This window comes from Pyxicephalus adspersus, chromosome 1 (assembly GCF_032062135.1).
Source record: "Pyxicephalus adspersus chromosome 1, UCB_Pads_2.0, whole genome shotgun sequence".
Lineage (NCBI taxonomy): Eukaryota > Metazoa > Chordata > Amphibia > Anura > Pyxicephalidae > Pyxicephalus > Pyxicephalus adspersus.
Genome location: NC_092858.1, coordinates 148242255 through 148269076, shown reverse-complemented (window position 1 = coordinate 148269076; position 26822 = coordinate 148242255). Strand labels below are relative to the sequence as shown.

At 36.8% G+C, this 26822-nt stretch overlaps 1 protein-coding gene across 3 annotated transcripts in view; it reads right to left on the bottom strand.

Moving 5' to 3' along the window:
- ANKRD13B (ankyrin repeat domain 13B) overlaps positions 1-26822 on the bottom strand; it is a 116406-nt gene that overhangs the window by 13241 nt on the left and 76343 nt on the right. For all 3 annotated transcript variants that reach the window (XM_072430700.1, XM_072430707.1, XM_072430718.1), the window contains exons 2-9: positions 21785-21920; positions 18686-18810; positions 10633-10678; positions 8961-9104; positions 7609-7798; positions 6549-6615; positions 5779-5860; positions 3171-3235 (exon numbers count right to left, since the gene is read on the bottom strand). In XM_072430700.1, the coding sequence (XP_072286801.1) occupies positions 3171-3235; positions 5779-5860; positions 6549-6615; positions 7609-7798; positions 8961-9104; positions 10633-10678; positions 18686-18810; positions 21785-21920 (855 nt within the window). The remainder of the gene's footprint in view (positions 1-3170; positions 3236-5778; positions 5861-6548; positions 6616-7608; positions 7799-8960; positions 9105-10632; positions 10679-18685; positions 18811-21784; positions 21921-26822) is intronic.

Here is a 26822-nt window from a genome sequence, read left to right as displayed (position 1 = left end):
GAGCAACAGCAAAGAGGCAGCACCGGAGCTCCGGTAGTTTCCAACGCCCCCTGGCAGATCCGTCTGGTAACCTGCGGCTCTGGAGCAGCGGGTTGTCGGCCAGCATTAGGCCAGATTGGCCAGGGGGCATTAGGCAGGAACGAACTACCGGCTAGGCCGTATTTGGCCTAAAGGCTGGAGTTTGCCGACCCCTGTCCTAAACACTGCACAGTTTGCTGAACACTGTGCTTGTATTTAACAAGTATTTCTTAAAAATCAGAAATGTGTGGGGCTCTTATGATGTCCCATGGATTTCTCTTTACATATCGCTGCAAAAGAGAACTCCATGATGAGTAGAGAAGTCACATGATTGGCAGCCCACATGACCTAAAGTTTCTCCTCCTAGGTTTTTTTGTTATTTAGGATTTTTATTAAGTTTTAAATTGGGTTAAAAAATATATGATAAAATATGAGCATGGGAATATGTATACCATCTACATAATTGGGAAAAAAGAGTTAAAGTTCTAGCATACATCTTGAAGTCGGGGCAAATATTTAGCAACCTATGGGTCCCAAACTAAGGATATTATGCAATGTATCAAGTAGCATGACAACAGGCTTTTCAGGTATCATAGCTTTGTTTCTGCGATGCTAAGATAGCTAGTCTTCCAAGCTCTGCTAATGGAGCTTCGTTTTAAATCATTCACATATTCTAGTGTTTTGTGTGTGTTTTGCATTCAAAGCCACGTCTTTGAGGAATATAAACTGGGTTAATCCACATACACTACAAAGAATGTATAATCTATTATCACAGTATATCCTATTGCTCACTGATTTCCAAAGGAAATCATTTCAAGCAGCCATGTGCTCCACATGTCTGAGGATACCAATAGAAGTGAAGATATAGGCGTAGGACTTTTTGTTCGGGGCATGGGGGTAGGGTTGGCTTTTTGGTCATTTCAAGAATACTTCTACAACAGTACAATTATCCTTTATTATTATAAGCTACATTTGTGTTACAATTATCTAACATATCCTACAATGTAGGCCAGTGGGAATTCTGGGCTGGAAATTACCCCCTACAAAAACTTCAAAAATCTGACAAAACTTCTGCTCCTGGAACCTTTCTGTGTATCTGTAAATATTTTTCAAATGTTTTTCACATAAGCCACCAAGACTTTTAGGTTGCCCAAATTCATTATTTCTCTGTATGTCACCAGACATTTTAAAGTTAATTACACTCAAAACTGGTATTTAACCTTTGTGTGGTTGAAAACACAGAATCACATGTTACATTCTTTTAAATGTCAGGTTTTTCAGTGCTTCAAAGTAATGTTTTCAAAGTAATGCCCAGCTGTCATTTCTTATTGCAAAGCCAGACAATAGTGTCATGCTTTTCTGATGGATTCTTCATCATGTATAGTACACTAATAATAGCAGAGGCTGAACCTTTTGTTATGAGACACAAAATACTGAAGAGATCCCTTATAATTTATATTCCTTAGAGATACAAGATGATATCATCTTATCATTTTGCCCACACATTACTGAAATATCAATTTTAAGTAGAATTGCCAAACAAATGAAGCTATCCCTATTTCTGACATCCGCTAAACAGCTATCTACCAACCCACATATCATAATTACCTTTCTTGGCATGCCTCTTTATTTACAGTAGCTCTCAGTAACTATTGGGACACTTCTATCAACAGCATCCTCTGCCATTTGAGGCATTGCATACTATCGATAAAAACATATACACAACATTTTTTGTCTTTTTAACTTTTCCTTGCCAAGGAAATGCCCCTGTACAACCCAACATGGATCAGTAGCCCTACTACATTACCCCTGTACTCCCAACCCCGGCATCTTTGAAAATGCTTCTATGCCTCCAAGGACCAAGCATTATAACGTATCTGGTGATATCCCTCTCCATCCATAAGTCAGCCGTGTACTGTCCTTGGCAATATCAAATTCCGTATCCCAATATAACTCCTGCAGATACTCTGGCTCTTACTATTAACTGTTCAGCAATATAATGACCCTGAAAATATCACTGAAAGTGGCTCCACCCCTGACAATGCATTCTCAACATACCATATCTGTTATTGGATAAAGCTAGTTTTTAGGAAATGGGATAGGGTGTTTGATATGGTAGCTAATAACTGTGTACTGTAGTCTTCTTCATGGGTAAATAAGGCATCCCCCTGAAAATAAGCCCTAGAGCATATTTTGGCCTTCAAAAAAAAATAAGACAGTGTCTTATCATCGGGGAAACAGGGTAAGTATTAATTATTTTCATTACAAGGAGTCTTTGTTCTTAGCTTTTTAAAAAGCAACACGGTCACTTTTAAAGCAATTTCAAAAATCATCAAATCAAATCAAAAATCATAAGCAATTACACTTAAGCTGCATACACACGTGCCATTCTTGTCATTGGAAAGGATCCTTCACGATCCTTTCCAACGATAAGAACTGCACAAAGCATGAAAGAGTGCTGTACATACAGCACTGTTCTGCTCTATGGAGAGTGGAGGGGGAGAGCAACGGAGCAGCACCCTGCTGCGCGCATTCCCCCTTCCCTTGCATTGGGATCGCTCGTTGTTCATCGTCCATGGATCCGCCAGAACGGATCCACGGACGATGAACGACGCGGGCTGTACACACGCCAGATTCCCACCCGATATCCGCCCTGAGCCGATTATCGGGCGAGAAAAATTTGACGTGTGTACGTAGCTTTAGTCACGAGCTAAATGCCAGGTGGCATGCAGAGAGTTGTAGTGCTCCATTTCTTTTCTGGACACTATTTAAATTGCTACAACTATTGTTTTAATACAGCTATTGCTGTCACATGATGTGATACTTACAATTTGATGTGTATTTTCTTTTTTTCTATTTAGGATATAAAATCAAAGATTCTCTAAAGCCAATTTTCTCTGTATGAGTTTTTAATAAGAAATGTAATCTACCTTCTATCATCTAAAGCTAACTATGGATCGCTGAAAGAAATTGTTGATAAATGTCAGAAAAAAAGCTGGTATGATTCCATTCTGACATAACAGGCCCTGATCATCTCTATCTCGGGTTTAGAAGGACAGCTTATATGGGCTTTTCCAGCATATTCACAGGGCATATCATGAAAGGATGCAGCAAAGAAACTGTTATAAAAAAATTACCAAAACAATACTCACTCCATTGTTTGGTCCTACATGCTGCTCGGCTATTCCCAGAAATGATTGCAGAGGGGTTTTACCACCTGCAAAGCAAATTGACAAATAACAAAATTGACACTGGCAATCAAGGCAAACCTAAGAATTTTCACTGCCTGGGACAACTGCTAAACTGTTACCCTTCTCCTTTCCTCAATATATAATACAAGACATTGCGAGTCACAATAATCCTGATGTTCCATACCAGGAGAAACCATAAATTGAATCTAATCTAAGAGAGGAAGGCAATCATGCCACCAGGAGCATTTATGGACACCTACAAAACACAGTCGGAATATATATGTATTTGATAGTGTACACTAGCTCTAGTAGGTAGTTGCATTAAGACTTCAAGTATTCCACCATTGAACCAGGCACACCAAATAAATACCTGTGATAGATTTATTTTAACAATTCCAAGTTTTAGCAATCATCTATCTCAGTTAATTGACTTTTTTTAAGAGACACATCTCTTAGTCTATTGTAGAATCGTCTGTAGCAATAAACTGCCATAGACAAAGGTGGGCGGCTGAAATTCCTACTTTATCATTAACACATTCAATAAGTGACATTTGTGTCTAACATGTGAATATCTACAACAATTATACAAAACTGAGGGCAAATTGTTACATTTGGTGTTCAGTTTTTGAACAAGATTATCGGTGTTACTTGTGCTACAATGTAAACTGGCACAAAAGCTTTTACTACTTTACAATATGATACTATTTTACATATTTGCCACATTTATTGCTGAATAGCACAGATTTTACATATGCTTTTATATCGATATCTGTGTATTAATGGACCAAAAAGAACAAAAGCAAATAGCTGTTATTGTGACCAACCAAAGTTTATTCCCTATTAAGTTTTTTAAATGTAGCATATTTAAAAGTATCACCTAAAGATTTACAGCCTTACCACCCAGCTCAAGCCAAAAATGTTTTCATATTCAGAATGGAGTTAAAGCTTCTGTTTTTTTTTTGTTTTTTTTGCTGTGTGATAAATTTCTGTCTCTGTCTGGCATTTTAACAGTATATTGACATTATGTGAAAACCAAACGAATAATGAATGTGTTGTGATACACATTCAGAGTCAGAGATAAATGATAGATAAACCCTGAACACAGAAACATATTTAAGCTGTCCATGAATTTATGGCGAGTTAGCCATACTGTGTTCTTCCCTTGTGAATAAAAAGCGGAACAGGTCTTCCTGGGTCAGAAAGAAATGGACAGCAATACAAACTTCACAGAGATTTTAACCCTTCCATATTAAAAGAAAAAAAATGGTGGTTTCTTATGTCTATATTAAAGATGTTTCTCAGCATTTGGTTTTCTGTGACACTCTGCCGTTAGGACAGGAAGAGGAAATCTCTCCAGTGGGGACATGTTCAAAGAAATCTGACCAAGTATTGGGCCTTTCCCTGCTTTAATAAAAACAAAGGAAAAGCATTTTGGTTGGAGTTGGAATCCTTTTCTTAATTTTAAACTACCCCCTTTGCTGGTTTGCTGGACACCTTTTCAGGTCATTGATCTGGGAGTCACTCTATAGCCCTGATCTTTGCATACTATGAAGGAATTAAAAAAATGCAACCTGTTTAGGGCTAAGGTTTGGACTAAGGCTACAGGTTAGGCTAGGGTAAGACTTTTTAGTTGGAGGGAGTACTGAGACAGCACTCGTTGCCCAAAATTGCACAATTAAACTGCAGGATTACACTTATCTGTGTTGTGGATATTTGTTATTTAGTACAACATGTGTCCTCCTTTCATTTGTGTCAACTGCTAATGACTATATTTCAATAAACATCAGCACTATAAAGACACATAGTTAGTTAGGCTGAAAAAAGCATAAGTCCATCACTTTCAACCACTAGGGAAATAAACAAATTGCAGATAAAAACCCGATGGACATAGTTGATCCAAAGCAAGTAAAAAAAAACCCTGGTACATTTTGCTCCAACGGGAAAATATTCCTTCCATTATCCAGCTTTTTCCTAAAGCAAATCTATAGTTCTTGCTGAAACTACAAAGCTTTGCTTTGTACCGCTGAAAACAAAATATATTTGCTAATACAGTAAAAATTTTCTAATTCAGCATAGATAGCTCATTTCACAAAGCAGTGAATTAAAGCTACAAATTGCAAATGTTTTTAAATTGCTTAGACACAAACTTCTTCTCATTTTCAAAGAAAAAGTAGTAAAAGCAGTAAGAACTTATCTTGTGCTTGTTGTGAGTTTCTGCACTTTGGCCGCTTTAGGAAACCCTTATATACTATTTTATATCAATTAGAATGTATACTTTTTCAGTTACCAAATTTCACTGATTTTGGAACCCAAGCAACAGCTATTACCGACAGTGAGTAATTAACTAAGCCAGCCAATTGTTATATTCAGCTTTCACCTGCTATATCTCTATCTATCACTATACATTTACCAAACAAGATTGTCAACATATAACAATTCAGAGTGGATAACAAAATGTGTACGGTGAACCTGAAAGCCTAAATGAGAACTGCATTCTTTCACTGAAGAAAAAATCCCATTATCTTTATGGCGGCGACTGTCACAGAATATTTTTAGCTCACTTTGTTACCTTTGCTCTTTCCTTTGTGCTGGTCTGATAAATGTTCTGTGCGGGTTCTAGTGATTAATTCTACATTGGAAGCCCCATACACCTGAGAAAAGAATTAGAAAGACTGTTCAGTGGTTTAGTTTATATGTATTTAATCAAACAGTGAGGGTTTCCTTTACAGAAATTAAAACATCCCGTCAGCCATGAACTTTACTGTTCAGTCAGCCCAGAAACACCTTTAAAGGGTAAATGGCTTATCCTCCGTTCCGCAGAAACACAAACTATGGATGGATGGAAGTGGAATATTGCCTAGCCTGCCAGAACAAATGCAGCAATTATCTTCTCTAGCTTAACAAACCTGCTTTGAAATCCTGTTCATGAGCTGGCAGAGGCCATAGATGTTTACAGCTCATATGCTGAAATATAAACAGCTATTTTTCTGTATGTCATCTCTAAGGACATGTGCCAGATTTCAGGACTGGGAATGTCGGAGAAGAGAATCCTATGCTTGTCTTAAGGTCGGAGCAGTCGTAGACTAAAAGCTGCATGAGGACTTGCACAGATAAACACAGGTAAGCGGTGTCATCAAGCGGTGTCATCAATGACAGTTATTATCACAAGAAGAGTTTTAATGATGTGTTCCATATTTCTATTTCTACTGTACACGGCATATTTCTATAAACAAAGGCCTGCAGAGCCCCATCTTATAAAAAGATAGAAAACTTTTGTGCCTTGTGAAACTAATGCTTTGTCTTTTAGCCTAATGTGTTTGTGCAGTTAACATTCCTAACCTTTGCTTCATAGCCATTAATAACTTCTGTTTTCTCACTTCGCCACCCCAGGATTCCTGATTTGTTCCTGTACAGCCAAAAAGAACAGAACAAAAATATTTATGATTTTTTATATGAATAACAGTTACACAAAAAATAATAGCACCCATGGGCAGTGGATGGTCATCTATCAGCATCATGCAAAATAATAAAAATGTATTTACTTTGTAATATCTAATGACTACTGATGGGAAGCTGTATCCATTGCATCCCTGACCACTGGAATTTGATGGGTTAGAAAATGTTATTCTTAGGTTGCCGCTATCATGAACCTGCCAATTTTCCCTAGCGTATGTGCAGGATTATACGGGGGGACAGGAAAAGTGGAAGAAAGTTAGAGATTTTATGTTTTTATTTGTTGTGTTTTGTACATCTAGTAAATGATTGATTTGCCTGATGAAGTCTGTACGGCTAATGTATTGATCCTTTGTCTGACAAGCTGATATTTTCACTACTGAACACAGCAACATGTTGTTAAATGTTAATGTAATGTGTATGTGAAGCCTAAGATACTATATTTGTATAATATTGGATATATATAATATATTAATGCTTATGCAAATGTGTTTGAATGCAAAGTCCCCACAACAGGTTACTGTGCAGTCTCCAGTATATATCCCAATATAAAAGTAAAACCCATGCAACCTTTTACTCATAGCATTAGTATAGCTACAGTGTGTTCCCATATATTTTTATAACTTCATCTTTGCTTGCAGCCAGCACATCTAAATTCTGCATCCAGGCCATGTGTCCCAGGTTTTCTTCTAAATGATCTTGGTGTCCAATATCTGGGTGACTAACATACTTTGCTTTGGTTGTGGGATTTGCTTTTGTTTAGTATATCCATTCTCCATTTTTCAAGAGAAAAACTGCATTTCTTCTTTAGAATTATGTAAATGTATACATAATGCAATTTATCAGATCTTGTAGGTTGATAACATTACTGAGGTATAATTTTAATCAAAATATTTGTATTATACATACATTAACCATGCACTACAGTCCTGACACTTTTACTGACCTCTCAAAGGCAATGTTCTTGGTGTCCAGCTGAGTGGTGACTACTGGGGCTGTTAGGCGGCTCATGGCCTGCTCCTCGGTGGGCTGCACAGCAGCCAAGAGAACTTCATGGTCCTGGGAACCTAAAGTTAAAGTTTCAGAGAAGACAACTCTTCTGTCATGGTCGATTTCCATGACAACAGCGCTGGTATCTGTGGGTGTATAGCCAAGTATATATTTAGAGAAAAAATAAGAATACAGTAAGTGAATAAATTCCATAAAACATTACATATCTCTTCTGATGAAGTACAACAACCAAATTAGGTACAAAATCTAAAAAATTCAGTAAAAAAACAACTTCATCTGACCTGACTACAGTTACAGTGGGGTTATGAATAACAGAGCATATGAGCTGTATGATTAAACATATGCTTTTTCATTAGGAACTTAAAAAACTGAACTGAACAGGATTATATATCACAACATAACATATACAAGTTCTTTCCTGATAAGTGAACCCTTTAAAAAAATAAATCAGGTGAAACTTTGATGCAACTGTGAATGAAGTTTGTCTACTTTTTCAAGACCAAGATGGCCCAGTTGAGTATTTGTATTTTGTAAATAATAAAATGTGATTGTTTACTATAGGTCCTAGATTGTAAGCTCTTCGGGGCAGAGTCCTCTCCTACCCCTGTGTTTGTATTTGTCTGTCATTTGCAACCCATATTTAATGAACAGCGCTGTGTAAAATGTTGGCGCTATATAAATCCTGTTTATTATTATTATTATTATGAATAATAATAATAATATTATTATGGGTCACTGTTTTTTGTATATAATTGTTGCATTTACCAGTGTTTTAGTGTTTTACCAGTGTTTTAGTGTATAGTTTCAGTGGCTTACTCAAACACTTAGGGCCTATTCACACTTGCAGTGAGGTTGCGGTGCATTGACCACTTCCTCATGGCAGGAAATGTTGCCCCATGGATAGACACTTGTGACATGTACCATCTCCCTGCAGCACCCCCAAAGAGAATGAATAAGGGCTGTAGTGAGTTGTACTAGTACTGCTCCCTGCCGACAACTATCAAATGTGATCAAATGTAATCAAATGTGCAGACGCTGGCTCTTTTTTTAACCAGCACCGCCATGAAAATCCTTGAGCAGCTGGCAAGGTGCCAGCCACAGGGAGCCGCATAAAATCAAGCAAGCAGCTGGTGCGAACCTATCGTTAGGATATCTATTCGCTCCCCAACTGAATAAGCCCCAAACCAGCAGAATTTTTACTAACAATTGCAGTTGTACTTTGAGCTGTTTTGTAAAGCACTATAATCACCTCAATTTACATGACTTTCTTTGCCTAGGAGCACTCACCTTGTCCCCTGAAGATAAAACTGCGGTTTCCTCGTTGCCAGGTCATATGATCAAAGCCGAGCAATGTAGTGTCTACACGAAGGTTCTGCCCACTCTTCCAAACCTTGTATGTGTCACTTGGACAGATCTTGGAGACCAAGGGAACTAAAAAAAAAGATAGATGAGGTGCAGGTACTACAACATTTCAGACATCATTAAAACTCTTTCCACAGGCTAAGTTATAGATTTTAGATTTAGCTACAATTTGAGCTCTATTTCTTTTGCACTTAAGATTTATTCATCTTGTGAGCAGATAAAGAAAAGCTGCATCTTTGTTGTGTATTCAGAAAGTCTCAGTATGGTTCCTTTGTAAGGCAGTGAAGATTATCATTCTATTTTTATACAGCAGAACAAATTTACAACTGCTTGACTCAACAGATCTAATCACTGACTACTTCATTCTCTGAAGCTGCATTTCAGGGTTCCGGTTTCTACAGCGCAAAATCCACTTTAAAAAAAAAATAATAACCTTAACACATTTAACTAATGTAAAGTTAGAATGTACTTGCTATTTTGTTGGTCAATTTTATCTAATGCTGCCATATTTGGATGTAACCACCACCCCACATTGTGTAGAAGCCTTCTACATTTGTACATCACCTTCTCATATCTTCCTAAAGAACGGTGAATACAAAATGCAGTTAAATAGCAATTAATATTTCAGTAAATAATATTGTTTTTAACAAAGCTTCCACTGGGATTCACTGAGTTCATAAAAATATTCTCATGTGGGAATTAAACTGGGATACCTAATAACTTATAAATGGTGCATGGAAGAAAAAATGAATACAGCACAATGGCCCTGGCAATAAACAGCTTTAAAAAAAAACAATAACGCATGTAAGCATTCCCTTGCATAGAATTTATAAACAAAGCCCCTTGACGAGGGCTTTATTAAAGGTGGGATACAATCAAACACAGGCCTATTTATTGAACTGATTGAAGCTAATTATTGAAAAGGTAAATATAGGTAAGGTGGTTTGTCCCTGAAGCATGCTGATTATATATATATATATATATATATATATATATATATATATATTAAACATATTTATCCCCTGTTGCAAACCTCTGTAATATTTTTGCCCAAAGTTTCAGTGGAAGCTAAATGAGCTATCCCTGTCTGGCTTTACAGGTCTTCCAACTGTTTATAAGATCTCTTGAATGCTAAGGTTAACAACAGATAGCTAAACTCATATACTCAATGTTGTACTTGTTAACTGCCTGTCCATGCGGTGCTTGAAATGGCCAAACTACTTGCAAGTATTGGGCTGTCTAAGGCACACTTGGACATTCTGTATTCCATACATAATTTGAAAGGACCTATATTTAGATTATCTAGTTTGTTTTTTCAATTCTGGAACAATAAGGTTAACAATTCTGTTAGCTAAATTATGTTCGTACTCTTTGCTTAAATTCTGTTGTAATTTTGAGAGGTCTGCATCAGTGTCACCTTCTAGTCTTTACATGAGATCATACATAAGTTCTTAGAGTGGATTCTACTTTTACTTTACAACATGAGCATGGTTTCCCCATTTTCCTTTTTTGTACTTTAGTTAACTATTGCCAATTTGTTAATGCCAGTGTTGGTTACACCAATGTATTCATTTTCATATTATACTTTAGTACTCACCCCAGCTGGTAAACTCCCATTTCATTTCCACATAAAAGTCCTGTGCCTGTCATAAGAGAAAAACTAGTAAAATTAAACATCCAAACAAAGTGGCCACGTCTGAAGTTGACCTTCAGCCAATGGGCCCGCTTTATTAAAGCTCTCTGGTAGACTGGTGAAGATACACTTTCATCAGTGAACCTGGGTGATCCAACAAACCTAGAATGGATCTGGTCCAAGATTGAAAACATTTGCTAAGAAAAAGCAATTGCTTTTTAAGAAATCCATTACAGGTTCACCATTGAAAGTGTATATTCTCCAGCCTTGAAGAGTTTAAGTAAATCAGACCCAATGTGTTTTGTTCTGAATATGTTCTGCCATATAATAATAAAATGACCATTTACTGTAAATAGTAATAAAATAATTGCTGACATCTATGGTTATTAGTAATTATAGCAGGTTTAATTCAGCAGGAAATACGAGAGAGGCTCCATAAGTTGCAACAGAGAAGAACCTGCCTTTATCTTCCATGTGTGCAGTGTTCATATTAAGATGAGAAAGAATTTCTGGCTGTAAATGTATACATAACCTATAAAGTCACCTGGAATGTCTCAAATTAACACAATGAAGGCCATTCCTACCTTAAATTTGCAATTTGACTGCATAATGACTTTACAGTATGTTATGATAAAATCTTTTGCTTTGACGAAAACTCTTTGCCTTGAAATTATTTTGCCAATTTTGTCTGCACTCCCCTATCACACAGTCAGGGTTTACAGCATGACAATGAATTATTTATTTTCACCTAATCCTTGATTTACAGCTCTAGTTTATTATATGCAAGCAATCTCCAATAATAAAAGCAACAGCTTGCTGACTAGTGGATTGTTACCTGGCTGCACTCCTAAGATACCTACATAGTAGAGGCAATTTGTATGGCCACTGCAATAATAACTAGCAAATATATACAGGAAGCAATGCTTGTAAAAAGAAATACGGTTATCGTCATGAAAAAGTTCATATAAAATATTTCACATTAAACCATCTGCAACCAACAAGTGTCAAGTGTGAATCTGGTATTCTAAGGATTCAAAAACTCACTGTACAGCTGTGACTACAGATCTAATGTCAGGGTCCTAATATTGATGAATAAATATAAATGAAATATTTTCATATATTTATTTAAAATCTATAAAATTATTACTTTATAAATTTATGACCACTACAATGTAGCTTTAAATACCACTAACATTAAACCTAACTGTAAGGTTTATCATATATTCCATATTTCACCAGGACATCCAGTAGTATAAAACTTAACATTGATTATACAAGATTTAATTTAAAAGTATATATATATATATATATATATATATATATATATATATATATGTGTGTGTGTGTGTGTACATAAAGACATAAAGAATAATTTAAAATCCTAGAGGTAAGTGGAGTAGGTTGCATTTACCTCCTCGGTAACCTCCATTTATTAGATTTGCCGTTTCAAAAACAAAACTTTCCTTGCTGTGCTTCTATTACCAGCTACCTACACATACCCTTTGGGCCTGAATCATTACATTTCTCCATGAATGGTGAAGATAGACTACCATCGGTGAACCTTGGTAAACCAGCAAACCTGTTATGGATCTGGTTCACAAAACATTTGTGAACTAGCAAAAATATTTTTAAGAAATCCACTCCAGGTTTGCTGGATCACCGAGATTCTCCAATGATAGCCTATCTTCCCCAGTTTTAGAGAGCTTTGGTAAATATGGTTTTGGAGACAATAATAAATGGTCACCAGGACAAAGATAGTGAATTCAGAAACAGGTTTTTCCTTCTCCATTAAAAATCTAGAAAATATAAATTTGGGGCTATACATATACCTAAGGATCCTCACTGAAACTAAATAGAAATCAGATGTGTAGGAAAGATCCAGACACACCTAAACACTTGTAAATGATGGCATTTCTCTTGACAAGAACACTTGGCTCTTCCATGGGTCCATTGTTATTCTTTGTGGAAGGGAGTAGAGAAAAATCAGCACCTGGTACCAGGCTATTTGGGAAAGGCTTTAGGAACCACACAAGTTCCTTTCATCAAAAAACAAGAATTGACAAAGCTTACTTAACTGACTCCCCCAACACCCTGCAGTGTTTAGAGGTATGTAATTGACCTGAGATTGTCAACTATCTGGCTGAATTTTATACCTGTCATCCCATGTCTATGGGCATTATTATGCTTTACAGTGGCCAGTACATATCGTTGATATGATGGTTCAAATGTGAAACCAAATCTGAATGCGCGTTTACAGCTTCTTTGTGCTAGAACTCCTTTCATTTATTGGTCAGTGATATAGTTGTTCATGTTCACTAGATAAATACTATACATATATTTTATTTCCTGGAATGGGTAAAATGCAGTAAATAAACAAGTTTGTTTGTTGCTGTTGTAATTATCCTTTTTCTTTAGCCATCCTTTAAGAAAAAGATCCATATTTTCCTGCTGCTAGTGGCACAAGTAAGGAATGCACTTTTTTGGCTTCCAATTGAGCTATTTAAATAAAATTACTAAAATAATGGCTGCCCTATGAACGTACATAGAATTAAAATGTAAGTACTTAAATGGAATGGGCAGAAGCACTGCATAAAGAAACAAAAACCCACAAATTCTTTGAAACCTGGGAAAGCTTTTATTGATACGTTAAATACTCCCAATAAAACAAAACAGTATAACTGTTTTTGCCACAGAACATGGTATTTGGAAGGAGATTTACTTAATGACCTTCCTATAGTTTTCTGATGTGCATTGTGAGTAATTTTAGACACACCAGTATTTTTTGATTAGTACTTAGTACATGCTAAAACTGAATCGCATAACTACATCTAGAATGTTTGTTTGTTATACCTGATTGTATTGCAACATTTTTTAATACTCAACACAATATTTTGTTAACCCTTGTTTTCTTTTTATATCTACATTTTTTTTCTTCTACAGAGTTGTATACAATTGCTTGTTTTTTGTTTAAACTTTATCAATAAAAAGATATTTAAAGAAAATGTAATTACTTAAAATTAATTATAGTAATACATTCACATGGATTTATGCTAATAAATAATATGCTAATGCTGTAGTAGTGTAACGGAGTAAAATTTGATTTGCTTGGGCCCATTTATCTATAAATAGGTAAAAAGAATCACAATAACAGGACCTAATAGTCTTCTTTTTTCCTGTACATATATTCTCTGGAGGAATGTAACCCATTTAGTGGCCAAGGTAAACAGGCCCCCAAGCACTAGAGGGAATAAGTGACATGAAAAAGCACATTAGCACTTAGTCACCATGGACCCTCTTGGGATTAAATCAGATTTCTACTGAAGACCAGGAAAGAAGAAGTGAATTATAAAATATCTTTCTAGAGTGATAATTACAGGAAAATAAATATGAAATTGAATATTACAGGAGCAAATAGTGACCATTAAATCTGCTATTTGTAAAAACTACAACTCTAGAAGATTATCTTTCTGATTTAAGGAGCTCTAAAATATACTAAACTTTATTACTGGCCACTATATATTATACTAAACGTGTGAGATGTTTGATGATCACTGTAAGCATGATAACTCATGTAGGGAATCATTTGTGGACAATTATGTTGCAAAATCTAGTGCTTTGCCATATACTTGCGTGTTTCTGAAAACTCTAATTATTTACAAACTAAAAAGACAGGTTTCAAATTGTATCTTTTTTCCTGTTTTGTTTGGGATCCAATTACACAATAGAAGGATTTCACAGACTTGGCAAATTTTTGGAATAGTATAGTGTGTTGTCAGTAAGGGCAAACATAAAGCTATTCTTGCCCAACTTCTGAATCCTCCTGCCTCACCTGCCTTTTTCCAGGAAGATTTTCTATTTGGAGGTTGTCTCAGTCCCATTTCCCTTTAGCCTTGCAGTCTGATTTATTTTATGGCATCCCCAGCATCCATTGTAAAGCAGGTGTTAGATTGGGGGACTGGTGTCTGGTGAGGACTGGTGCCAACCAGAGCCTTACATCCATATTTCTGATGGGGGTCTAGAAACCTGGTGCAAATCTAATACTCATGACATCCAATGCTATTTAAGACCTTGGCAAAAATTCTGTCATCATAGACAAACCCTGTGTTCATTCATTTTAAAGATTCCTTAGTGTTGTCAAGGCCAGAATATCCTAAAATCATGATATTTTTTAAATACAGTTACAAGAGCCACAGTTCTGCATGTAAAAGCACTTTGACGTGTTGATTTTATCTGTTTCTCTCATTGCTGGGACAAAGGAAGATGGTTTTTGGACAAGATTATGAGGTCAATGCCATTAATAATAATGTATATAAACTACAAAAAATGTAGAAAGCTGCACACTAATTGGAGCTTGGCACATCACTATCATTCTTGCATACACATGGCATTGCCAAAGGCTATGTTTACACTAGCAGTGTTTGCCAGCTGTTTTTAATAGTTTTACCACTTGCAAATGCTTAAAAAGCGAAGTGAAAAATTGAACTGCCATGCCAGAGTTTTGCAGCCTCCTAAACATGCCTGCACAGGTGTTTGCAAATACCAGAAAAAGTTGAGAAGTGACAAACTGATTCTGTTCCCTGGAAACCTAGTATTTGAACGTAAGTGCTAGGAGATGATAAATGCCACAGTAAAATACCTTAGCTTAACTGTTTACAGCTCCTGAAATACAGTAGACAATCAGCAATATAGGAAACTGGTTGCTGGTAAAGTGTCAGATGACTCATAGACTTACATTGTGAAAAAGAGAAATAATACATAACTACTGTGTAATGTACTTCAAAGAAGGATACCATGCCTATATGTCTAATGGGCAAATAAACACACATATTGAAAATGATTTAATCATTAAGCTGATCTATTTCAATAAAGATCTATACAATTATTGAAAAGACTACACATTCCCTTTAAACTGTTTAAATCATTTAAATTAGTGACGTCTGTAGTTGAGCTACAAACTCTTTACTCCATGCTTGCCCTTTACATGTATGAATTTTTAATGACCTGCTAAAAAAATATACATATAAAATCTACTAAAAAAATCTAGCAGCAGAAGTGAAACCCCAAGGTACAAGCACACCAGTATGAAAATAAAGGGTTTAATCAGAAACGGCATTACATGTGTCTAACCTCTAACATCCAATTTCTGAGGCTGTCAATACCTGCAAGTAACACAAAATGAGAATATTTACACCATTTTCCTTGGAAGTCCTTCAGATAATTGAGACAACCCCTCAGAGTGTTCGACTCCAGAAAACGCCATCTCTTTACTAAATGTTAATTTTAGATGTGTGAATCGTCAAATGCGGAGACAAAATCCAACTGGCCTTGGGGTCATCAAGTGGCCAACTGTCACTTAAGCATATGATTTCTGCTCAGATACAAGTTTTATTATGAAGGTGAGAGGATGAGATGCTGCTATACACTTCTAGCACAGAATTATCACAGAAACAATAGATTACTACATACCCCGCTCACCATAGATATTTGTCTGTTGCCAAACCCAGCCAGACTGTTATTTCAAATGTATTTGATGTGCACTTTTAAGCTAGCCATAAAATGTACATTGGATGGTCAGATTTGCCCCAAATACAAAAATATGTGGTACTTTTCTTAATATTTCTTATATAAACATGAATATTTGACCTGACTGAGAAAACATGTTTAGGTCTGAAGGTGGGGATGGAAGGCAGCCAAACATTTACAGGCCACAGAACAGGGCAAAAGAAAAGATCAACCTGCTGGGTATATTTACTGTTGTCTTATACTATTCATAGATGTGATGACTATAGCCAGATCATCATATGCCTTAAGGAGCATAAACTAAAAATATTTATGAAATGAGTCCCTGTAAAAGACTTAACACTTACCTGTCCTACTGCCTGCACCACTTTTTTTTGCTCTCCTAAAGAACGAATTATGGTAATAAATCTTAAGCATCTGACATGTCCAGGAGTGTTGGGGGCCTGGTCTCCTTATGCACTCTGAAGTTTAATCTGCTAGCCCATAAATCACTCCAGGACATAGAGATGTAGGAACCGCCAGATCGAACCAATGCTAAGTGGGGGACCAACATACCCAAAACTGTTTTGGATGCCGTATATTCTCGGCCACAAATATTCTTCAAGACAGGGAAGGTGAGTGGGAGGACAAGTTTTTAAGTCTGTTCTTTGGCAGGATTTTTTAAAATTTTTGTTTTAGTGAAACTGTTGTGTTTTATGTTGAATCATTCAGTTGAGTGCAGCCAACTGTCTTCATAATATTACATTGGCCAAGGAAATTGGGTTCAAGTCAGAGCTCATAGCTACAGCTAGTGGATGATGTTTTCATACCAGAGTGCCACCGTTATCTGAGATGCTTTACTGAAAACTAAAGCTGGCTAAATCTTTCAAATGTGAACATTTTTACATTATTGAAATTTTTACATCATTCCTATTACAATCTCACCTAAGTAATTGTCACAGTCACAGCTCCCTATCTACCCACATGCAGCAGCCGTAAAAAAATAACTTTACCAGTTTTCATTATCTTCATCCCACCTTTACCCGTTGCTTGGAACCATTAGTATTGGAAAAATGATGTAAATAGAACCAGCTGGAAATTAGACTGTTGGAGGTAAAATCATTTTGCATTTTTTTTGTGACATAAGAACAGGAACAATGAAGAACCTCTATGTGCAGGTACTGGTAGATTGGAAAGCAAATAGAATGCAAAAGTTACTTTAAAGCTGATAATAAAGGAGCCTCCTAATTACTGGCTGCTCAAAAACAAGACCCTGAGGTAGTGAATAACATAGCTGACCTATCTCTTCCTTAACAGCTGAGAGCAATAAGAAATAGTCTAGCCTGGTAGTTCTGCTTAATATGTGATGCTGGCCTTAGGAGATGACAACTCACAGTCAATACGCTGTCACATAATTCCATCAAAAAAAGTTCCTGTAAAACTGCTCCATATTAAAAACAACTAAAGGTTCCTATCCACAATAAGATTAGATTTGAAGCACAATAGCAATAAAATTGATGCAATCTTCTGACAAGTCTTAAATAAGACATCAGAGTATTCAACAAAATGTAAATTGTGACTAGTACTACAATGACATTATGAAACAAAGAGGGAATTTTTTTTTGTCCGAAATGTACTAAACAAGTACTTGCATTTTGTTTTGCTACTTGTTTGATTGCAAGCGCTTTATATTATAAGTCACTGGGTGGGGCCTTATGTTTCTTTTTACTTTTATTTCTATATTTAGTTTTTAAATGTTAAAGGAATCATTAGTCAATGTTTGTAGGTACGTACAATATGTGTGTGTGGTTACCTTATTGCAGGACTGTTTGTAACCATGGGCTTCAGTGTTCAACCCAGAAAATTGTTTAGCTGGGTTGGAAGAAATTGTAGGCAGGTGGCAGCCCCTGTATTGTGATCCAACTCTTGAGTAACCACCCAAACACAGCCAGGTGGTTACTGAAAAGTGCTAGTTGGTACGCTCGGCTAAAAGTGGCTGGGGAGCTGGATGCAGCACAGGGATTGTACCTCTATTTTAGTAAAAGTCTATTAGACCTATTTAATGTACAGCGCTGCATTACATGTTGGCGCTATATAAATCCTGTTTAATAATATTATTATTATTATTATTATTATTATTAATAATAATTAGACATTTACTTAGATAGATTATACTGCCAGTAATTTTATTTCAGCTGCTATATAAGAAGGAAAACATTACAATAGAAACAATACAGTGAGGGCAAAAATACACTATCATTTTCTATTTACAATGTATAAACAGCATGTTTACTATATAACCTACTCAATCTCTATAGAATATAATGCTTTTATATACTGTAAATACATGATGATCTGTATGTCTAGTAAAAATGTAAATATTCCTCAATTTAATATCACCAACAGATTAACAGATTGACAAATCCTTTGATAATTTTAAAATCTGAAAGAATAGATAAATTCTCCAAGAAACCATAAAGAAAGTACATTTATATTAGGTTCGGTCATTCTGACATACCTTTCTCAGTTTTTCCAGTAACACGGGTATCCCCGCCAGACGTTTAATGGCCCTTTGGTAGTCTCGATGCCGTAAAATCAAGCGGACTAGTTCTAAGTCACGTGTGCTGACTGCCTCCTGAAGAACTGAAAAAATGGATTGACTACATTAAAAATAGCAAATATCCTACATTAAAAATAGCAATAGCAACATTCAGGTCAATATTTTAGCTGTAAGTTCTTCTGTAGAGTTCTTCTGACAAGACAAAACTACGTTACATTGTTTATTGACCATTATATGATAACACAGAGGTGTGCAATGTTTCTCAGTGGGCACTTTAACACCAAACAGGTGCTTAGACAGACCAATAGGTTTATTTAAAAAAGTATAACAGCAATGTAAAAAGTGCTACAATCCACAGAGAGCTCTGGAGTCATCCCAGATAGCCTCTTAACATGTCCAGTTGTACATCATATGTGATATAAAAACACTCTGATAAATTATGCTGTGTAATGCTGTTTATGTACGAAATCTTTTAAAATAATCTGTTTGGCTTCCCACCTGCATCATTTACAGTTTCAGCATTGTATTCCTGGTCAAGTCACCATTACAAACCTCTAATCATCCCACCAGCTATAGTCATAATAATCTGCTGTTTCAGCATGCAGGGATAATGAACCAGCTGTGAGATACTGCAGCATTTACAAGCCTGGATAATTGTGGAACTTCCAGGCGCTGCATGAAGGGTGCACATAGAATTCATTATTCCTAATCCCACAAATTCCATTGTCTAAGGGTATATAAGTGAAGCCTAGATAGAATCAATGAGACACCGTTCACTGGTTCTAGCTTTCATTAAACACTACATGCAGAACATTTGAGGTATATGTGTGTCCCTGACAGTTTTCCCATCTGAACTGGAAAATTTCTCAGCAGGGACAAGTGTTCCCAGCAAAATGGTCTAGAGAGATTGTACACCCATCAGATGGAGAAAAACTTTGGCTCCTCTCTTGGCTATGCCTAATTCAGACAGGGGCAGGCTTCGGTCAGGGCTATCTACGTATACTAACCCTTATTGCAACATTAAAGAATGCAAAGATGTAGCTATATCCTATATACAGTAGTCCAGACTTGAGATAATAAGTGCATGTCAAGGAGTTTGGTGGTCTCTGGGGACAGGTAGGGGCGGATTTTGGAGATGTTGCGTAGGTGAAAGTTACAGGACCTGGAAATGTTCTGAATATGGGGGGTAAATGAGAGGGCAGAATCAAAGGTGACGCCAAGACAACGTGCCTGAGGGAGGGACGAATAACAGTGTTGTTAACACTTAGAAATATGTCAGGGGGAGATTTGGAATTTGAGGGGGTAATGATGATGAGTCTGGTTTTATCCAGGTTGAGCTTCAGAAATCGGTCAGACATCCATGATGAGATGGCCGACAGGCAGCATGAGACCTTATCCAGGGCTGAGTGAAGGAGCAGGGAGATAGAACCGGGGAGAAGAGGGAATAGTGCCAGCAAAGAGAGTGCAGGGTGAATAATACATTTTAACAGATAATTGAGAACCATATGAGTATAATAAACAAAGTGGAAAACAGTCCATGAGAGCCGGTCCTGTAATGTGGGTTGTAGTGAGGCTTCTAAGCTTGTTGAGTTCCAGGTGTGGGATATGATGAGTCAGTCAAAAAAACGGCTAGGTGAAATAGCAGTTTAGAATGCCAGCAGTAGAGGTTGTGTTGGAGTCCAGGTGGATGAATTAGTCCAAAGGCACGAGATGGGGTGCAGGAGATGGAGTTGTAATGTGTGTAATGAGTGTAATGGTGTGTCCAATTCTGTTCCAATTCCTGTTTCTATTCCCTGGATTAATTGCCATTGCACTTATAATTTGGCACTTAAGAATTGGGCATGTAACCAGGGTCCCCACTTGACCTTGCCTGTTGTTTAAATAGAAGTGCTTTGGGCCCTGAATATGGATGGACTGATGAGAGTAACAAGAAACTTGGGATTTCAGTTGAACCTTGGTAGGGGAGGGGTTGGCAGGGCAATACATATCAATGTGCAATATGAACAAATGCCTGACTTAGTGCAATAGTTCATGATAATGTTGTTCGCTTTTATAAGGATTATTTACTGTTAACACTTGATTAAATTGTAACTTTAAATTATAATAAATGGCAATGTAACATTTTTGTATAAAAGACAACAACAAAAACACATGCAAGTACTTATAGGCTCAGTGGGTCGCACTCTGGCCTTTAGTGCAAGGTCCCAGATTTGAATCTCGATCAGGACATCAGGATTCTCCCTGTGTTTGCATAGGTGTTCCCCGTATAGTCTGGTTTCTTCCCACTTTCCCAAAACATGCAGTTAGATTAATGGGCTTCTCCCCCTAAATTGACCTTAGACTGTGTTGTTGACATACGGCTATTTTGGGACATAAGATTGTGAGCCCCTTTGAGGGACAGCTAGTGACATGACTATGGACGTTGTGAAGTGCTGTATAATTTGTCGTACCGATTAAAAACAACACCATCTGAACAGGAGAAGAAAATCCAGGTATATAAAAGTGTTGGGATGTTCAATACATCCCAGGAAGAGTTAAACCATTATGACATCTTGAGGCTTACAAAGTAAATTCTGTTATTATTCACTTACATGACGCCAATCATGTACAAATAAAACAAAAAAAAAATAAATAAACAGGGATTTGCTTTTTCCATGATTGGATAATTCAAGTGAATCTTTACCCAATTTATTATGTGTACATTCTCAATTTATTTAGTAAGCCAACCTCCTTATGTAAACCAACTGCTATGAATATTCCAGTAGAATGAGATTTTCCGACTTTTCACACCGTAAGGCTAAAAATCTCTGATCTGAAGCTTGACAATTTAATGCTTATTTTCATTCCATCTTTTACTATCCTATTTACACATTATCTGCATGTAGTGGCTTTGTTTTTGCTATGTCAGCTTTTTATCTGCCATTACACCTGAAGAAGGATTTGTATAGCTCTGAAGGCTTGTACTGTTTGTTATATCCTTCTCTTTATGTAATTTATTTCTATGTTTGTAAATGTACATATTGCATTATACAGATGAAGGGTAGATAGCTAACTTACCCGTCCATCCGCTACGGTTCTCTTTGCTGACGTCAGCCCCATGATTCAGCAAGACTCTGGCACAGTCCAGATGACCTAATGTTGTAGATAAATGAAGGGGGGTCCGTCCCCGAGGGTCCACCTGTTCAATCTGGTCCTGTAAAATATATACAATATAAGTGACAATGACCCATATAATCATATACATCTTTTAAAAGTAGAATACAAGAATGAAAGTGGAGTTTTATTTCTTCCTAAGTTTCCAAGTTACAATAGAGATGGACTTTTGCATCCAACAGTGATTACTACTGTTCTCACTGCATGTTGCATTTTTTATCACTTCAGTTAAACTTACTGAAAATAATAAAAATAACTCTGTGTTCATTTTATCATTTTTGCAGCACCACATTCCCTGACATATAATGATTAGAACCTTGGGAAAGTGTTAGATTGTCATACCCTGGTAATGTTTGCTGAAATTTACTGTTAGCACAGTGGTCTAACAACATAATTTGGCGATTATTTGGCGATTATTATTAACAGGCTGCTAATGACCACTACTGTTCACTATGGACAGAATACAATAGAACACCTCCCTCTGGTCTTTCTCCTCTCCGCAGAACAGAACAGCGCTGTCTGTACAGTACTTGCTCATTTCACTGCTGCAGGAAACATTTCCAGTGACAGGTATTCAATATCTGTACATAGCTTAGAAGTAGAAAGATGTAAGAAATATTGAAGTTGTCATTAATCTAGGTGATAACCTTGTCTTACACTGACCTTAGTGTCATCTGCATGGGGCACATTTCTCACCTTGCCTCACTGGAAGAATCACCCATTCCTACATGAACAAACATAATTTCTGAGATAAATAACTAAGTTGCCATAAGGACGAGGGGGTGCTGAGAAGTTCCGGGCTTTGCCCCCTTCCAGGGGAAATAGAAAAATTAGAGTGAGGGCATATGATAGCCTAATATCTTATTATGTAACTGTGCAAATATCAGGTCTTTGTGATTCTTAAAACTGTTTTTTCTTTTAGTGAGAAGCTGTGATGGCAGTGACACAAGCAAGTTTCATGTTGTTGGAGTTATGGGCCGTCATGAAGTTTTTGTTTCTCCAGAGAAAGTCAGCAAGGGACATTCACACTGAGATGCCACAAACACTGGGGGACAAGTGTCCTTCCTACAGCACTGTCAAAACCTGGATATCTCGTTTCAAGACTGGGCATTTTACTGTTGAAGATGAGCCCTGCAGTGGGTGCCCCCCAACCTCAACTGACCCAGCAACCTGCGATGTTGTCCGTGAGCTGATTATTGAGGACCGGCGAATATCCGCAAATAAGATAGCCCAAATACTTGACATCTCACGGGGGCGTGTTGGGTTTGTTATCATCACTATCCTAGACATGCGCAAGCCTTCAGCGAAGTAGGTGCAGAAATGTTTGAACATCGATCAGAAGAAGCAACAAGTTGAAGCATCCAAAGCCGTTTTGGCCCATTTTGAAGCTGCACAGGACTTTTTTTGGCTAAGTTAGTGACTGAGGATGAAACCTGGCTCAACATCTATGATCCTGAAACCAAGGAACAGTCAAAGGAATTGCGCCACAGCGGGTCCCCACGGCCGAAGAAATCGGTCAAAAAGTCATGTGTGTCAGTTTTCTGGGACAAAGACAGTATTTTGTTGGTGGACTACCTACCTCAGGGCTCTAGTATCACCGGACAGTATTATGCTAACCTCCTGGACCAGGTGAAGGAGGCAATTAGGACAAAACGCTGAGGAAAGTTGACCAAAGGATCCTTTTTTTGCAGGAGAATACACCTGCGCACATGTCCAACGCTGTGGCTGTCAAATTGAACACTCTGGGTTTCCAATTGGTCCACCATCCCCCCTACTCACTTGACCTGGCCCCTTCGGACTATTATCTGTTCCTGAATTTGAAGAAACACCTGAAGGGGCAATGTGTTGAGGCCTTTTTTGATGTTGAAGATGCTGCTGAGAGCTGGTTTGCAGCCGAAGGACTTTTATTTGAATGGTCTAGAAAAGCTCTAACTACGCTGTACCAAGTGCATCAAGCTCAGAGGGGAATATGTTAAACAAATGTGTTATTTCATAACTCTGGCTCTCTTCTTTCTGGGCAAAGCCAGGAACTTCTCATCACCTCCTCGTATAGGTGCTTTATTCAAATAATGTACTATGCTCCATATCTAAAAGTTGTGTTAATTGCTTAATACCTTAGTGCAGGCATTCATTTCTAAATATATTTAACCACCTACTAATGCAACATTGAAACCTAATGGTATTATAATGCTGGCTGTTGAAAGAAGTAAAATAGGAATTACAGTCAGACACAGAACAGACAATATATACTGTATGTCTCCTGTGGTCCACTCCCCCCATGCCCCCATCACAAAATCCTTCCTGCAAAGACCACTCACATGAAATGGGAAACAAGTTAATTTTTCATTAGATGCACTTGCTAAGAGCACAGAGCAGCCATGCGTACGGATAAAGAGATACACCAAAAGAAAAGCAAGAGACCACATATTCAGGAGGGAAGCAGGCATGGTAGAAAAGGATGAAATTCGAGAGAGAGTGAGGAGAGTACAGTAAGCTTTCTTGGTGTTCTAGAAAAGAAAACAGTTACTTCGCTGTTTGAAAATTCAGCTAGTTTTAACGGCAACAAAGAGGATTTAAACTTGTGTTTACAGACTGCATATGATGGCATTAAATATTTAGCTTCCCAGTTAATTACAGATGTAAAATTGTTTAACATTACAGTCTTGAGAAATATTTTTTAAATAATACAAGGAAGTGTTTTTTTTTCGTTGCGGTTTACTTACCATGAAATATTTGAAGTGGTATCACAGCACCTGCTAAATTAGACTGGTGGACAAGGACAGCACTTATAGTTCGTATTGAGACACATGGTTAATGTATTGGTTAGATCTCTGTTCTTGAGTTCCTGGATCTACACACCTGCTATGACCATTGTGAGGGGATTCTTTCTCTCTGATAGACTGATTATAAATGTATTATACATTCTGTAGAATAAAATTGGATGTAATAAACATTTTTGCTTTTACTGAGAAGACTGCCAGTTAAGCACAGACACTCATGAACTTTGGCATGGAGGTTGTGTTGTGGTATCACGATTCAGCCCACCAGAATTCATATAGACAATAATATATATATATATATATGTGATCTGACCCTTTAAGGACATGTAGAAGAATGTATACACTGGTAGAATAAAAACTTCCATAGTCTCACAATCTCAAGACTTTAAGCCCAAGCAAAAAGCAGTGATATGTAACACAACCTAATCATGTTCTCTGTCCAATTTAGTTTATGTTGGATATTTTATATTAATATACCAAAACCTGTTAATGTTTACCACTTACGCAAGATTCCTTTGCTGCAGCAAAATTACAGCAGGCCCTGTAAACACACTTTTACTTTCTAGAGTGTTTGTGTGAATTGATTCATCCAGTACAATGTTAATTATTTTAAGCTACCTTTTGCTCAGGCTGCAACAACTAAGAAGACTCATAGGCTGAACTCTAACTATATCTGATAGAAGGTTCTGGCAGCATGGAGCTCTCCAGAGACTGACAGTCCGTAACAGACAGCTGTGCGTGCTTCTTCCACTATAATTTGGCCTGTGAGCAATCTCCCGAGGCAGCGGGGAGATCCTGCTGTTTCCATTTTACTCCACTCCTGCGTGAATCTCTGTCACATAGGGCTCCAGTCAGCAAAGCATCCAGAACAACCCTTTCCTAGGGAACAAAGTCTCCTGGCATTAGGCCGACATTGCTCTGCACTGCTACAATCATGGAAGTATTTATCAAGGATTCTGTGCTGTCAAAAGCAACTAGAGGCTCCATATTACATTTTAGTGTTGTGATTCTGCAAACAGCTGTCAATGTTTTAATGAATGAAGTTCGGAAAAAATAACTATAAAATAATATATTTTAACTGTGCTGTAAACCAGTGCTTCTAGAAGAAGAGATGGCCCTGGAATAGAACACATTATTTGCATTGCTCTGTCCTTCTATTTTAAAATAGGGAATGAACACATGTTTGAATGTATGATTAAAACATGCAGAAACTCACTGTTTAATGTTTGCACCTCTATCCTTCACATTGGTTGAGTACAGGGTCCTTTTGGTTTATTTAAATCCACCTGTCTGTTTAAAATTTCTGTGTTGGACTAGAATATGCAAAACCAGCTAATAAATCAATTCAATGGGCTAATCACATGATTAAAATGTGCTTACCTGAGGGATAAAAAGGAACAGCTAATACAGGTTGAAATACAATTTACACAATTAATACTAATAGGTTTGCATTTGATAAACATTTGCTCTTGATGATGAAATGTTATAATGGAGTAATTATGTTATTTTACTATATATTTGACTTATGTTCTAATACAATCACGATTCAGCCCACCAGGATCCATACAGATTTGTGTATTGTATTTGACAAATATGCTCTAATGGTTCACTTAGAGCCAAGACTAATAAATAAAACCAGAGTGGACAGAAAGTAGGACAGGAGCTGGTACTATAAGCAAAGTAGTGATAAAAGTGATCAGAGCAAAGGGATATTGTCATCACATGTCTATGAGTAAGGCTTAGCGTTTTAGTACCCTGCACATTTCTTGACATATTGTCCAATGATCTTACACTATTCTATGCATTCCATTAAAAAAAATGCCAAGTAAAAAAATTCTTAATAAATTGTGCTAATAAATATGTCCAGTAAACCCAGTGGCCTAATATAATAAGACTACCATATATACTTGAAAATACAAACTGATTTAATTATAAATCAAGGTACTATTTTTAATTTTTAAAAAAATATAGGAAAACACTGACTTTAGTATAAACCTAGGGCACAAAATGTGGTCAACACTTTTTAACATTTAAAACAGTAATCAATAGAAATTCCAATAAAATTCCATGTATTAATACATTAATGGTGTTTTAGTTTTAAACATTTATTTAAATGGGGTAAAAATTACATTTTAAGACCTTTCTTTACAGGGTAAAGTATG